General features: G+C 44.2%; 2 protein-coding genes across 10 annotated transcripts in view; one reads left to right on the top strand and one right to left on the bottom strand.

The window, feature by feature from the left end:
- TRAF3IP2 (TRAF3 interacting protein 2) overlaps positions 1 to 16,527 on the top strand; it is a 47,337-nt gene that overhangs the window by 11,782 nt on the left and 19,028 nt on the right. For 2 of the 4 annotated variants that reach the window (XM_017509264.1, XM_037731610.1), the window contains exons 2-3: positions 3,110 to 3,925; positions 15,306 to 15,498. In XM_017509264.1, coding sequence (XP_017364753.1) covers positions 3,118 to 3,925; positions 15,306 to 15,498 — 1,001 coding nt within the window. In that variant the 5' untranslated portion in view covers positions 3,110 to 3,117. Of the gene's footprint in view, positions 1 to 1,472; positions 1,597 to 3,109; positions 3,926 to 15,305; positions 15,499 to 16,527 lie in introns of those variants that run through there. The other 2 variants (XM_017509265.2, XM_037731611.1) reach the window with 2 other exon arrangements.
- Positions 1 to 16,527, bottom strand: part of LOC108289731 — a 115,724-nt gene that overhangs the window by 7,539 nt on the left and 91,658 nt on the right. Inside the window, exons 1-3 of one of the 6 annotated variants that reach the window (XR_005196992.1) lie at positions 8,931 to 10,074; positions 2,744 to 2,943; positions 554 to 770 (exon numbers count right to left, since the gene is read on the bottom strand). The gene's annotated coding sequence lies outside the window, so the exon portion shown is untranslated. Of the gene's footprint in view, positions 1 to 553; positions 771 to 1,459; positions 1,478 to 2,743; positions 2,944 to 7,301; positions 7,832 to 8,930; positions 10,075 to 16,527 lie in introns of those variants that run through there. The other 5 variants (XR_005196993.1, XR_005196994.1, XR_001819297.2 and 2 more) reach the window with 5 other exon arrangements.

The following is a 16,527-nucleotide window of genomic DNA, read 5'->3' on the forward strand; positions in this document are numbered from 1 at the left end:
CTGGGATTACAGGTGTGAGCCACCACACCTGGCCAGACCAGTTTTTTAAAAATTATTTTTATTTCTTGAGATAGGGTTTTGCTCTGTCACCCAGGCCAAAGTGCTGTGGCACAATCTTGGCTCACTGCAGGCTGGACCTCCAGGGCTCAAGTGATCCTCTCATCTCAGCCTCCTGAGTAGCATGCCACCACACCTTGCTAATTTAATTTTTGTAGAGACAGGGTCTCATTATGTTGCCCACATTGGTCTTGAACTCTTGGGCTCAAGTAATCCTTCTGCTTCAGCCTCCAAAGTGCTGGGGTTACAGGTGTGAGCCACCACACCCAGCCCCAGACCTGTTTTAACTGTGGAGTTCCCACCAGATGATGACCTCAGATTTCCAGGTATGTGAGATGATGGGCTCATCACTTTTTTTTTTTTTTAAAGCCTCCTCCAAGTCCCTATTGGCTCCTCAGCTAGAAGAGTAGAATTTGCAACTTCTTTTCCTTTGGATAGAAAAGCACTTCTAAGGTATTTACATTAGAAAATCCAGGAAGAATGTAAATAGTTGTACCTGAAGGGCGAGGATTGAAAGCGTATCCAATGACAATAAGGAGAGGACAGGAATTAGTCCTGCTAGTCAGCTCACTTTTTGCATCTCTTTGCCTCCCGTTCAGCTGTGGGCACACAGTGCCTGTGGAAGATGGCACAACACTCAGCCAGGCCTTGAAAAAAAGACTTGTTTTCCAGCCAGCTGAAGAGCATGTTGTATGGCACATGCAATTTCGTAACTGTGGAAAAATTACAAGAAAGAAAGGGGAAAAATGGTGAACATTTTTTAAATAATAAAAAGTTGTGATATTTATGAGTCTTTTTGGTAGGCTCTTGTTTGCTGAGAAATGCTGAGTGTTTGGTAAATTGTATTGTTTGCTGAGAACGTGGCCCCACCACGCCCCTCCCCCACCTCTTGCCACACAAGTGGAAAACTACTTGGGGCATTCTAAAGTAGCAAAACAGTATGTGCATATCATACACCGGTGAAAACAATTCTTTAAGCATGGGATCTGCGACCCTGCCCCCGTGGCTCCCTTGTGGAGAATACTTTCTAGTTTGTTCTTGATTGCTGGTAAGCAGGCACCAGCTGCCTACCTAGTTTATCTTGGTTCTATGAGAAAACACAGAACACCTGTGTGTTAATAATAATCACCTGTTCAGAGAGACTAATTACGTGGGTCAGAATCTGCTTGAGGCCTTCAGCCCATAACGCTGTCAGCCCTCTGAGGCTCTCAGGTTGTAGGCTGTTGACCCGCCGGGTAGTCCCACTCTGCTGTTCTATCTGGGTGTCTGCTTCTTAATGCCTTCAGCGCTACCTGGGTGGGGGTCTCTATGGCCGAGCAGGTCTCAGTACTTGTTCATTTTTATGAGGTCTGATCAGGTCTCCTTTTAGCTGATGAGGTCTCCTTTTCTGCAGAGCCAATGAGGAAAGGACACACACAGCCTGAAAAGGACAAGGACAGGGAAAGGGAGAGATGGCGAGATGGAGGGAGAGCCAGCCCGAAATTAGATGCTGAGTTTTCTGTTGTGTCAGAAAGCAGAGCAAGGGTCATTGTGCAGCAGGTGGGTAAGTTTGATACCAAGTGGGAGAAGAGTGTTAAAGAGCATTCACTTGGCAGGGAGTGGTGAGGTATCTTTTTATAGGCTGTTAAGTACATTTGGTGGCAAACTGCTGGCCCTATCTGTGTGAAGGGGGAGCATTTCAAAATGCTGCCATGATCCCATTGGATTGTGTACAGGGTGCAAGAGAAAGCGAATGCATGCTCTCTGAAACTCGTCTTAGAACCATAATTTATGTAACCTGACTTTAGGCACAACAGTGAGCCCTCAGTGAATGTTTGTGGTTGAAATGCGAATTGGATTCAAAGTAGGAATTTTAAAATCCAGACACAATCCCTTCCCTCTCTATGGTATTTGAAGTATGCTACGTACAAGCCTGGCGTAGACTAACCCTCTGGGATTTCCTTTTCACTTGCTTGCACTTTTACAACACCTACTCTGCAGCCTCCTGCAAACCCCGTCGCTCCTGTGCAGCCTCGTCCCTCGACGGCCTTCTTCCTCCCACTGTGGTCAAGGCATCATCTCAACCAGTTGAATGAGAAGAGGAGGCTGGTTTTCTTTCTCACTGTGTTAGGTTAATTAAGAGTTGTTCTTCTTATAGCTAAAAGCAATATTGCCTGGACTGTGGGCTAAATGCTCTGCAGGCTAAGGTCTAGTTTAGTGAGCCTTGCTGGTTCAGCTACATCGCAAACCAAATGGTCACGTCTACCTCTGTTGCAGGCATAGTGCCCAGAGGGAATGAAGGCCTCTGAATGACCTAAAATGACTAGGTAGAAAATGTCACTCTGACCTTTTCTCAATGTGTTTTTTTAAACTTGGGCTTTGTTTTTTTGCTTTTTCAAGAAAAACCCTTTTATTATTTTTTAAAATTAGGCAATAGTCAAATGGAACAAAATTATAAAAGTTCAAAAGGTGAAAACTCTTCCTCCCACTCCTCTCCCCCGGCTTAATTCCATCCTCAAAGGCAACCGATGTGGCAATGTCTGTGTATCTTCCCCACGTTTTATACATATACAAGCAGATATGCACACACACACACATTCTCGTTTTTTACACAAAATAGCAGCATGGTATCCACATTGCTCCGTGCCTGCCTTTTTAAAAAAAACTCAATATATCTTAGAGATCATTCCAATCCCATATCAGTTACTAAGATTTATTTCATCATGTATTCCAAGCACACACAAAGCAGCCCACATTATGATAATTTCTCTTTCCTCAATACTTGGCGGTTGATTTTCATCTGTGTTTTCCCCTTGCTGGTGAATGATTTCTACCACAGGATGATCCAATCACATTCTTTGAATTGCCTTCCGGATAAAATATCTTAATAAGCATTAGTGCTTTTGCCTGGAGGATAAGTAAACAATTGTATGTGATTAGGGCTCTGCAAGCACATTGGTGTCTCACTGTTAATTTAAACCACATCCTGAACCAGGCCCCTTAAGGTCATAAAAGGAGGACTCCAAGAATTGATCTATCTTCTAAGGCCGTGGCATGTTTTCTCTTGTTCCAGAAGCTAGAATGAGCCGAAGCATTCCTGTGGAGGTTGATGAATCAGAACCATACCCAAGTCAGTTGCTGAAACCAATCCCAGAATATTCCCTGGAAGAGGAATCAGAACCACCTGCTCCAAATATAAGGAACATGGCACCCAACAGCTTGTCTGCACCCACCACGCCTCACAATTCTCAAGCTCACCCAACCCTGAAACTTGCAAATCACCAGCGGCCTGTATCCCAGCAGGTCACCTGCCTGCGCACTCAAGTTCTGGAGGACAGTGAAGACAGCTTCTGCAGGAGACACCCAGACCCAGGCAAAGCTTTCCCCTCTGGGTCCTCTGCAGTCAGCGAGTCTGAGTCTGTGGTTGGAGCCCTCCCTGCAGAGCATCAGTTTTCATTTATGGAAAAACGTAATCCATGGCTGGGATCTCAGCTTTCAGCAGCTTCTCCTGACACTGGCCATGACTCAGACAAATCAGACCAAAGTTTACCTAATGCCTCAGAAGACTCCTTGGGCGGTAGCCAGGAGATGGTGCAACGGCCCCAGCCTCACAGGAACCGAGCAGGCCTGGATCTGCCAACCATAGATACGGGATATGATTCCCAGCCCCAGGATGTCCTGGGCATCAGGCAGCTGGAAAGGCCCCTGCCCCTCACCTCCGTGTGTTACCCGCAGGACCTCCCTGGACCTCTCAGGTCCAGGGAGTTCCCTCAGTTTGAACCGCAGAGGTATCCAGCATGTGCCCAGATGCTACCTGCCAGTATTTCCCCACATGCTCCATGGAACTATCATTACCGTTGTCCTGGAAGTCCCGATCTCCAGGTGCCATGTAAGTGATATTTACCTCCTCTGGGCATTCTGGGCTGGGTGACTAAAGAAACAAGGGACTCACATCCATGCTTTGTGTCACTAGACCGGCACGAAGAGGTCAGAATGCTGGGAGGGCATTCTGCTTCTCCTAGGGGCTTTCCATATGTGGTTGGATTTGCAAAGGGCCTTCAGAGAATGCTTTTTCTTTTTCTTTTCCAAGATGGAGTCTTGCTCTGTCACCTAGGCTGGAGTGTGGTGGTGCAATCTCAGCTCACTGCAACCTCCGCCTCCCAGGTTCAAGCAATTCTTGTGCCTCAGCCTCCTGAGTAGCTGGGATTATAGGCGCACACCACCACACCCAGCTAATTTTTTTAAATTTTTAGTAGAGACGGGGTTTCACAATGTTGGCCAGGCTGGTCTGGAACTCCTGACCTTGTGATCCACCTGCCTCAGCCTCCCAAAGTGCTGGTATAACAGGCGTGAGCCACCACACCCGACAGAGAATGGTTTTTCTTAGCCTAAAGCATGTCCCACTTGGAATCTCCTTCTCTAGGGATCTTTAAGGACAAAACAGTTTCCTCTCTCTGGGTTAGTTTAACAAGCCTGCCTAGAAGCAGAGAGATGACCCAAATGATTTCTAGAAAATGTATTTTTTGTTCTGATTCTTGGGCAGATGGGTTCTTTCTTCTCTTCATGTTTCTTCCCCATCTTAGATTTGGCAGAGAAAGGGCTTCTAGTTAAAAACAAAGCAAAACAAAACAAAAAACCAGAAGGTGCCCAGAATGTCATTGAGACTCTTGGATTTGGGCCATTACATAAAAATTAAGTTGCTTCTGTGATTCTGTTGCTTAAACCCTTTTGGATGCTTGAGCCGTCCACAGCTACCCTGCATTCCAGCCACTCAAAGACTGGCAGCCCCCTTGCTCGTCGTGATGGTTCACATCTCCATGCATTTGCCACGCTCTTCTCTCTCTCTGGGATGTTCTTCCCCCTCTTGTGTGTTTGACCCAGTTTCTGTACACCTTTAAAAAAAACTGCTTTATCGAGATCTAATTTACATACTGTGAGGTTTACCCTTAACCCATTTTAAATACAAAATCCAGTAAATTTTAGTGTATTTACTGTTATACAACCACCATCAGACACATTTTTTGAGACTTAGCTCAAGTGTACCTCTGGAAACCTCCCAGATCATGTTCTCCTTCAGGGCCTGACTCCCTGCTGCTCTGGCCCTGTGGGGATACCTCATGCCAGAAAGGTATCTAATTATCTGCTTGTCTCCTCTCCTTGCAGACTGCAAGCTTTTTGCGCATCCACAAATGCAAACGTGTACTTTCAGTTCGTAATTCCCCAGCATTTAGTACAGTGTCTGGCACATACTAGACTCTCAAACTACTTCTGAAATCATATGTACTAGTGAAGTAAGCATTTCTCAAAGTGATAAAGTCTTAGATTGAGATAAAGGCTCTGTCACCATTTTTTTTCCCTACTACCATTCTTGATATTAAATCTCTGCTGAGACCACTGGAAAATAACAATAGGGCTTTCCAGGTGAAACACAGGACTGTGAGATGTGATATTTTTCTTAGCAAATAAACTCTCAAAGTAATTCAAAGAGTGTAGGAAGTGGCTGACCAAAGGCCTGATGCCCAACTTTAAAATAAATTATGGAAATAATCACAAATGCTGTAATCAACCATAATTTACATATTTCTACATGTATACTAAGTATAAAGCTTCCTAAAGAGAAGAGAGCAACACAGTAATTCTTAACTCAAAAAAAAAAGGAAAACAGAGGAGATAGAGAAATGTAACTTAGAAGACACTGGGAAGAAATAGGTAAGAATGAGTGTGAGATCAGGAATGAGGCAGGGCTGGGGAAGCAGGAGTGCGTGAAGAGAATGGGGCCTTGGGCTGGAGAGGGAGAAAGCCCCTGATGCCTAAAACTGGGACCTAGTGTATATATGTTGGGAAGCCAACAGAGTGGGAGTGCATGGATGCCACCGCCTGCTCTAAGTGCCCTGTCATAGGGTGGGTGTGGTGGTAGATTCCCTTAAGTGTGGATCACTGAGAACTGAATGTTGGCAAGGTCACGGCTGTGTTTCTCAGTGATTGCCAGGTTAAAAAGGAATAATTTGTGAGAATAATACCATAAATTACTTTTTAACATTCTATTATTTGCATTTAAAGGTAAGTTTTCACCAGGTACGGTGGCTCACGCCTGTAATCCCAGCACTTTGGGAGGCTGATGTGGGCAGATCACCTGAAGTCAGGAACTCAAGACTAGCCTGGCCAACATGGTGAAACCCCGTCTCTACTAAAAATACAAAAAAAAAAAGCCAGGTGTTGTGGTGGGCGCCTGTAACCCCAGCTACTCAGGAGGCTGAGGCACGAGAATCGCTTGAACCTGGGAGGCGGAGGTTGCAGTGAGCCAAGATCATGCCTGGGTGACAGAGTAAGACTCCATCTCAAAAAAAAAAGATAATTTTTCTGGTTATTATAATATTTGGTCACTCCCAAAATTGGACTATGTCCAGAAATTCAAAAAAGAAAATAAGTTTTCATATTTCTGCTACCCAAATAGAATTTCTTCTTAGGGTTTTGACATATTAATTTTCAGTGTTTTTTCCTTTGCATATATTTTTAATGTAAAATTAAAATAATTTTCAGTGACACTGAATGTACTTATTCAAGCATCATTTAAAACTGCTTCATTGTATTTCATCAGATGAATCTACCAAATTGTTATTAACCTATTCTTTATTGTCAGACATTTAAAATGGTTTCCAGTTTTCTGATCCAGTAAGCAATGCTCCGACAGACATTGCCTACACATGTTTTACTTCCAATTAATTCCTTAGATTAATGCAAAGAAGTGTGAATACTTAAGGCTTTGTGATACAGTCCCAAGCAACTGACTGAGTGCTAACAGGGGAAAGCCTCATTGTGATAGACAAAAAAAAGCATTGACTCATGTTATAATGAAGGTCCCAGGACCCTCTGGAAAATACTTCCCACTGGAAAGTACTTTTCCTGTTGTTGGAGCTGAAATGGCACCCTTAGCAATCTTTGGAGGTGACGGTTGCCACAGTGGGGCAGGCTCCTTTAAAAGGCAAACACTCCTGACTGGGAACACTTTTTGTGTCTGTTGCCTCAGCACCTGCTTTCGTTCATCATTTCACCATCCTCTTGCTCTCTGTATTATTTCCTTCTGTTGTGGGGTTGGAGAGAGACATCTAGGATCCTGAGGGCAAAAAGAGGTATTGAAAGGCAGAGGGGAGAGAACTTGGATAGGAGATGGGAATAATTCACAGAAGATATACAAATAGCCAGCATGAGAACTAAACCAAGCTCAACATCATTAGATTTAAGAAGTGTAAAATTCTTAGAGATACCTTTTCCCTGATTAGTTGTGCAAAAATAAAAGCTTTGGGCATCATCCAGTGTTGGTGGAGTTACAGAGAAATGAATATTCCCAATCACTCTTGATAGGAGTATAAATTGGTGGAATCTCCCAGAAGGCAGTTTCACGACTGAAATTTTATATGTGCTTCCTCTTTGGCCCAGCAGTTTCTCTTACAGGAATCTATTCTACTGAAACATTAAACAAGCATATACAAATACAAAAACAAGAATGTTTGTTAAAGGATTGTTGCACTGAAGTTAAAAACAAAAACAACTACAATGCCTATCAATAAGGGGCCAGATAAGTAATTTGTGATTTATGTATACAATGGACCACTAGGCCCACGTTGCACTGAATATACATTCTGACGTCAAAAAGATTAAGTTGAAAAGCAAGAGCTGCAGTGATGATCGCATCCATGTTTATTTTTAACTATATATGTTTATATATACATATTAAGTCTAGAAGGATCTAATGGTGATCTTGGTAGGAAGGGGAGCAGGGAATTAAGAGGAGGCAGGTCTATTTTTTTCTAATTTCATATACTTTTATTAATTTTTTAAAGTAGCAGGCCTGGCATGGTGGCTCACACCTGTAATCCTAGCACACTGGGAGGCCAAGGTGGGCGGATCACTTGAGGTCAGGAGTTTGAGACCAGCCTGGCCAATATGGTGAAATGTTGTCTACTAAAAATACAAAAATTAGCCAGGTGTGGTGGCAGGTGCCTATAATCCCAGCTGCTCAGGAGGCTGAGGCATGAGAATTGATTGAACCCGGAAGGTGGAGGTTGCAGTGAGCTGAGATCGTGCCACTGCACTCAAGCCTGGGCAACAGAATGAGACTTAGTCTTAAAAACACATAAAAAACATAAAAATAGTAGACAGGTATTTTATAATTAAGAAATGAGTAAAAATTGAAAAGAACAAAGGGGAAGTGAGCACATACAGAAGGCAAGCTTGCCCTAATTCACCTTGCATGTCCCGTGGCCTTGGCTCCCATCTAACCACAGAGAAGAGGGTCAGGGCTGCCAGTGCTGATGTCTTTTCTGCAGGGCATTACAGCCCTAGAATATTTATGAGGCTTCCAGCAGCAATGACTCCCACAAAGGTTGCTGTGAGGATTAAATGAGATAATGTATTAAAGGCACTAGGAAAGTGGCTGGCTGGTGGTAAGCCCTCAATACTAACAGCTTTTAGTTATTGTTGTTATTCATTTAAATAATTCTGCAGCCCAGTTCTGCAGCATGCCCCTCTACTTCCAGATCCCGCTCACTGGCACAGATTTTAAGCATTCAGGGCAGGTGTACAAATGCTTAGTTTCATGTCAGGGCTATAACTGCTCTTAATTGCCAACAAAACCACTTCAAAAGAGCTGTTCACCTAAGGGATGCTTGTGCAGTTGGAAACCATGGCTACGTGGCTCTACTCGGCTTTAGGAGAGCATTAGTTCCTTACCCGTTAATGAATATATAAATAAATAATGATCACCATGCAAATTGCATATCTAAGCTTTTTGTAAGTTAAAGCGAAAATGGTTATTGGTCACCACTTTCATGTAAAAAAAAAAAAGTTTTCAAAGTAGGTGAAAATAAGGGAATAAGTCTGTGTTTTCTCCTCACCCGCCCCCTGGAGAAGTCAGCCTCCTGCTGCCTCCGAATCCTTCCACTGAAGGTCACCAGCGTGGAGTTCATGGCTGTGCAATCAAATGAAACTCATGATGCAAATATATTGGGAAAAGAGAGAGAATTAAGTCTAAAGAGCCCTCATTTTATTATGAAATTCTTGCATTCTCTACCAAGGAGTTTGAATAGAATAAAACTGTGGGTACATGGGTACAGTTGCACCTGTGGACCAAAAAAGGTGATCATTTGTGTGCTAGAATGCATGCACAATTAAAGTGAGGAAAAGAAATAAACCAGATGGAAGAAATGATAAGGAGTTGCCTTTCAGGAACCACAGCTGCTTACAGCTGTGGGAGTTCCTACAACAGTTTATATTGGCCATTTTGTTTCCTGGCTAAACTGATGGCATTATATCACGATGTTTTTTGACAACTTGAAAATCAGATTTTATTTCTCTCTCATAAACTCTTTTAATACCATTCTTAATAAGGAAGAAAAATGTTGCATGTTGTGACTGATAAATGGAAAACCTCATTTAGGATTTGGTTTACACATTCCAAGTGATAAAAGCCCAGGAACGTGAAGATCGTGTGTGCGCAAGCCAAGAAGATCACAGGATCGACAAATAACATACAGTCCTGGGCGCCCATTTGTGATTGTGCAAGATTTTCATTTCTGCCTTGTGATTAACACTGCCTCTGAACTGAGGAGTTACCATGCTAGCAAATCATTTATCTATCACATCACCCACCTTTCCTCCCCTACAGAATAAACTCTCTTGATGGAATTGTAGGCACTGGGGACAAGTCCGCAGGGAAGCTATTTTTGAACAGGGATTCTCAAGGAAGTGGCTGTCGACTCATATGTCTCCCCTTCTCATACACTAACTAGTGTGGATCTGTGTTTAAAAACAGACACCCACAGACACACAGATTTTCTCTTTCATTTATTTTGAGCAACTCCCAAGGGAACTGTATCCTATTTATCTTTGTTCACCAAGTACCTAGCCATCAAGGTTCAATAAATATTTGTTGAATGAATGAAAAGAAATCTGTTCTCTACTTCCTGGGGAAAGGAGTGAGCCTTAGTCATGAGTAGAGTCTTTGTGATGTCAAGACTTAGAAAAGTCATTTGTGTGTGTGTGTGTGTGTGTGTGTGTGTGTGTGTGTGTGTGTCTGGGAGGGAAGCAAAGAAGGGAGTCAATGAAATTTGGAAATAGAACCTGTCCATCCACTTATCAATTTATTCAGCAAATAGTTTCCAGGTCATCTGGTTGACACTGGGTATAACGTGGTGAATGCAATGTACATGGTCTTGTCTTCATGGAATTTACAGTCTACTGGAGAGATAGAGCTGAAGTAGAAGTCAGAAACAGAATGACAAATTATAAGCACTACAAGGGAAGTAACTGGGTGTTGGAACAGACATTAGTAGGTTGGCCAGAGAATGTCTCTTTAAGCAGATATATTAGCTGAAACCTAAAGAGAGAGTCAAGGAAGCAAGGAGCTTAATGTCATTAAGATACCAAAAGCAAGCCAGGGGGGCTGGAGCAGAGTGAGCAAGGAGAGAATGAGTGCTAGAAGATGAAGGCTGGGCAGGCTATGGTGAGGAATCTGGATTTTTATTCTGAGTTCAACTTCTTTAGGAAAATGGAAAATTGAACTCTATACTTCTGAATATGGAACTTAGAACAGTACTTGACATGTAGCAAGTGATCAATAAATGTTAGCCATTATTTTATATATATAAGTACCCAACTAGGACGGGCACCGTGGCTCACACCTGTAATCTCAACACTTTGGGAGGCCAAGGCATGCGGATCACGAGGTCAAGAGATCGAGACCATCCTGGCCAACATGGTGAAACCCCGTCTCTACTAAAAAATATAATAAATTAGTTGGGCGTGGTGATATGTGCCTGTAGTCCCAGCTACTTGGGAGGCTGAGGCAGAAGCATTGCTTGAAACCAGGAGGCAGCGGTTGCAGTGAGCCAATCTCACACCACTGCACTCCAGCCTGGTGCCTGGTGACAGAGCGAGACTCTTTTCTCAAAAAAAAAAAAAAAAAAAGTACCCAACTAAATTAGCAAGCATTGATCATAATAATGAAAATGAATGATTAAAACTTGAGCAATGAAAAAGATGGTCATTTACCTGATAAACATTGTTTTGATTTAGCAACTTTTCTTGTTTTGCCTTTTTGTATGTTTTGTAGAGATAGGGTTTTACCATGTTGCTCAGGCTGGTTTCGAACTCTTGGGCTCAAGAGATCCACCCCCACCTAGGCCTTCCGAAGTGCTGGGATTACAGGTGTGTCCGGCCTATTTAGGAACTTTTTCCATACAACTAGTCAAATTCCAGACAAAGCTGGTCAAATTCCACTTACAAAAGGGAACACTTATTTTTTATTGGTCCACTGATATTCAGCTTTCCTTTGTTTTCAAACAATAAAAGGACAGCATGGAGGACTACATTGTCAGTACCCTAATTTTAAAAACTGATGAGGTGTATCATTTTCATCTGCTCACGTAAACTGGCATAACTTTTACCACAGGTGGCCGTTTCTGAACTGAAAGTTACAGCTAATCAAACACTTAGCCCACATGCTTTGGTGATTTTAATGATATGATTTGTTGCTATGAGACAAAAACATGTTGTGTGGGAAATAATCTGTTAGAAATCATATGACCTTGATTCAAAGGCTTTTGATTAACAGCTTTCTGGAAAAGAAATAACCCCTATGATTAGAGCTTGGTAGTCCTTTTAAACCAAATAAAACATTATTAGCCATTCATTAATGGATATGGGAAGCAAAATGGCTTCAAACATTGAAAACTTCTCAAGATACTTTCAGCCCTTTCCTCATAAAGGCTTTTAAGGCCACTGGTAAAGCTTCTCTTTTACCTTGTCTTTCTCCTTCCTGCTTCTGGAGGGAGACACCGATTAAACAAACAAACAAAAAGCCCCGAAACAAATGGACAGCAGGTGAGAATTAGACAGCCTAGGGCAGCGGTCCCCAACCGTTTTGGCACCAGAGGCAGGTTTCATGGAAGACAGTTTTTCCACAGACTGGGGACAGGGGATGGTTTGGGGATGATTCAAGTGCATTACACTTATTGTGTACTTTTATTATTGTTACATTGTAATATATAAGGAATGAATTACACAACTCATCATAATCTAGAATCAGTAGGAGCCCTGAGCTTGTCTTCCTGCAGCTAGACCTGGGGGTGATGGAAGACAGTGACAAATCATCAGGCATTGGATTCTCATAAGGAGCATGCAACCTAGATTCCTCGAGTACGCAGTTCACAATAGGATTCGCGCTTCTAGGAGAATCTAATGCTGCCGCTGATCGACAGGAGGCAGAGCTCAGGCGTAATGCAAGCCATGGGGAGCGGCTATAAATACAAAGCTTCACTTGCTCACCCACTGCTCACTTGCTGCTGCGTGGCCTGGTTCCTAACAGGCAACAGACTGATACCAGCCTGTGGCCTGGGAATTGCGGGCCCCTGGTCTAGGAGACCTGTGCCCTAGAAAATGGTAATAGATTGTGCAGTCCTAAATGGCTTCTCTTTTTCTTCAAGTCAGCTTCGTAACTATTGAGCTTTCATTCATTCATCTATTGAGCATTCCCTGGGTGCCAGTACTATTCTTGGAGACGTGGTGGCAAGACGACACAGTCCATGCCTTCACAGAGCTTATATTCTAGTAGGGAAGGCAGGCAAGAAGTTGACAGGTAAAAGTCACGCTTACTTATGCAAACTCATGATAGGAACTATGAAGAAAGCAAAATAGGAAATGGGATAAAGTAACTGGGTGAAGAGGCAGGCCTCTTCGGAGAGGTGAAATTTGGGCTGAGCTCTGAGTGGCAAGAGTCAGTCTGTGAAAACCTAGGGCAAAAACATTCTGGACAAAGAGGGTGGCAAACTCAGGGTCCCAAAGGAGAGGACAAGTCTGGGATATTCAAGATGAAGCCAGAGCTTAGTGAGCCAGTGAGAGTGCAGTGGGAGGCAAGATCGACAAGGGCTGGGACCTGGTCAAGCAGGGTGGATTGTAAGTGCAATGGGAAGTCTCTGGAGGGGTCTATCTACAGCTGGGTTTGTAAAGGGCCTGCTCACACAAGGCTCATCAAAAAGCAGGGCTGGCCCCTACCTGGGGACCTGATAGCAGTGGCATTTTTTGCTGTTTTTTAAACTGGGGGAAAGGAGCAGTAGTGACCTGCCCTGTTGCCCTGAAACTGCAACTGGTGATGTGGACCCCCTGGAATATATCCACCCTGCCCCCAGAAGGCTCCCAAGGCGAAGCATGTGCAGTAGATCTTGTGCTAGGCTACAGGGGTCTCTGTGGGCTGTCCCTTCAAGTCCCGGTCTCCTTTGTCAGCCAGGTGCAGGGATAGACCTACGCAGATCCCTCTCTCCTCCTCCGCTTCTTTAAGCCCCTACTACTTGTCATGAGCAGGCTTAAGCAATATCAGGACAAGGGTCATGGGGTCCTGCCAGGAGACAGTCTGGGTTGGAGGGGCGTGGTCACTTTTGCCAGAAGAAGCATGATCGGAAGGACCCAGTTGGTGTCACGGGTCAAAGCAGACAATAATAGATTGAGTCCAGGGAATCTGACCATGTTTGAGAGACTAGCTTGGGCACATCACCAGGTCACCCAAATAAGTTTCCTGAGTCCAGACAGTGGGAACCTGGAGGAGGCCACACTACTGAATGTGCATATTATTTGTCTTTTGTTCTGTACTTGAGGCTGTCATTCCCCTGAATGTTACTTTGAAAATGTAGATGGCTCCTGACTGCTTTACCAAACTAAGAATACAGTTCTTTTTTTTTCCCCCCGAGACAGAGTCTTGTTCTGTTGCCCAGGCTGAAGTGCAGTGGCGTGATCTTGGCTCACTACAGCCTCCACCTCCCAGGTTCAAGCGATTCTCCTGCCTCAGCCTCCTGAGTAGATGGGGTTATAGGTGCCTGCCACCATGCCTGGCTAATTTTTGTATTTTTAGTAGAGGCAGGGTTTCACCATGTTGGCCAGGCTGGTCTCAAACTCCTGACCAGCCTGGCCAACATAGTGATCCACCCACCTCAGCCTCCTAGAGTGCTGGGATTACAGGTGTGAGCCACTGCACCCTACCTTAAGAATACAATTATTAGCCACATTCTCACCCTCCCCATTCTGGTTTCAACCTACCTTACTAGTCACTTTTCTGTTTACTTGCCAGTTTTATTTTGCTGTGCATCCCTGTCTGTATCCTACCTACACAGCAGGCAAACACGGTTATTACTTTTATAATCAGAAAAAAAATGTTAAGACCAATGAGAGTTTTTTTTTTTTTTTAAAGAAAAACCAGGTTCCTTCTGGTCCTAACTAGTTATGCCTCCTCTTGGATCGTCTTACTGCCTATATGGGTAGCGGTGACGGTGCTCGGATCACTAGGAGGTGCTCACTGTTCATCTTGCAGGGTTACCATTCGGCTCTCTTCAGTCCTCACATTTCCCAACACCTTAGCCCCTTTGCACCTGGGCCATTCCCTCAGAGCTCTTCCCTCTCACCCCTACTTGGTTCCCTGCATCTCTCCTCTGGGCTTTTAGTTCCATTCTTTTTCCTGGTCAGGCAGGTTGCCTTTCCTTGGCGACCCTGCTGCTCCTGGTCCTGGCTGGGACCCACTTTCTCCCCGGTTGCACATTCACATAAGTCACTGCCAGCTCTGGCTTTGCTCTGAGCCCTGCCCTCTTCAAACAGCCCTGGCTCCAAGTGCACATAGGCTCTAGCAGGAGAGGACCAAGGAAGTTGGGGGGTGTTGCCAACTGGTTGGCTAGTTCCCAGGAGGATGAGCCAAGTTTTCATTCATTTACCTCTTCTTAAGAGGAGTGGAGTGTGTGTGTGTGTGTGTGTGTGTGTGTGTGTGTGTGTGTGTGTGTGTGCGCGCGCGCGCACATGCACATGTGTGTCCACTTAAGGGAGGAAAGGACAGAGCAGTGATTCCACATCTATCATACAGATAATTTTTCCTAGCCTTGGGTGTAGGACATGAAGGAAATTATGGTAGGAACAGTGGTGTCAAAGAGGTGCTTCATGGTTGGATTTTCCTAAGTATCCCACAAAAAGAGGAGCCCATGTAGAGTTTTTTGAAAAGTTTTTCCATTCGAATACCGAACTGGTGAATTCACAGATGTTTTTATTTAGGACAAAGTGAATTTCAAGAAAACTGTCAAGTAATTAACAGTGGAGAAATATGGCAAACATCACAGAGGTGGTAACAGATATCTGGACCCCTCAGCTGGTATCAAGACACAAATGAGCATGGAGCTTTCCACTCCTAGCATGGAGCTAGGATTGATGTTCCCTATTCTCTTTGTTGTCTTCACCTACAGATGGCCATGACTACCCTCGAGCAGCCTACCAGCAAGTGATTCAGCCGGCTCTGCCCGGGCAGCCCCTGCCTGGAGCCAGTGTGAGAGGCCTGCACCCTGTACAGAAGGTTATCCTGAATTATCCCAGCCCCTGGGACCAAGAAGGGAGGCCTGCACAGAGAGACTGCTCCTTTCCAGGGTTTCCAAGGTACCAGTAAGTATGACAGGCCCAACCTTCAGACGTTTTAAACGTGGAAAGCAGTGAAGATATAACAGAATTCTCTACAGGTTTGCTAACCCATGTTAGTGAGCAAGTCACATAGTGGAACACCCAATATAGACTTTTCAGGTCAGGAGGAAACGGAAGCTGGTTGACAAGGATCTCTTTATCAGACAGAAAGCCACTAGTGACTAGTTGAAATTCTCTTGCAAGAAAGACTCTTCGGATGTTTTCCAAGTTACACCCCTTTCTTTTATTTTCACATCATCTGAACTTTCAGTCCACAAAATAGATTTTTGTTTTTACTATGGCTGACTTCTACTGTTAGCCAGTTCTTCACATGTCTAGTCTGTTCCTGTTTAAGCCTATTTCTTACTTTAAAATTTTAAATTCAATTTCCCATCAAAATTTACAATTACCTGTTTTTTTCTTTTCTTTTTTTTTTGAGATGGGGTCTCACTCTGTCGCCCAGGCTGGAGTGCAGTGGTGCGAACTTGACTCATTGCAACCTCTACCTTATAGGCTCAAGCCATCCTCCCACCTCAGCCCCTCGGTAGCTAGGACTATAAGCATGGGCCACCATGTCTAGCTAATTTTTGTGTATTTTGTAGAGATAGAGTCTTCTTATGTTGTCCAGCTGGTCTTGAACCCCTGGGCTCAAGTGATCCACCCACCTTGGCCTTCCAAAGTGCTGGTATCATAGGCGTGAGCCACTGCGCCTGGCCTACTAGTTTCTTTTGTAATAAAAACATTCATACACGGCCGGGCACAGTGGCTTATGCCTGTAATCCCAGCATTTTGGGAGACTGAGGTAGGCAGATCACCTGAGGTCAGGAGTTCGAGACCAGCCTGACCAACGTGGAGAAAACCCGTTTCTACTAAAAATACAAAATTAACGGGGTGCAGTGGCGCATGCCTGTAATCCCAGCTACTCAGGAGGTTGAGGCAGGAGAATCACTTGAAGCCAGGAGGCGGAGGCTGTGGTGAGCTGAGATTGCGCCATTGCACTTCAGCCTGGGCAAC

The sequence above is a fragment of the Cebus imitator genome, unplaced genomic scaffold (assembly GCF_001604975.1).
Source record: "Cebus imitator isolate Cc_AM_T3 unplaced genomic scaffold, Cebus_imitator-1.0 Scaffold413, whole genome shotgun sequence".
NCBI classification, from domain to species: Eukaryota; Metazoa; Chordata; class Mammalia; order Primates; family Cebidae; genus Cebus; species Cebus imitator.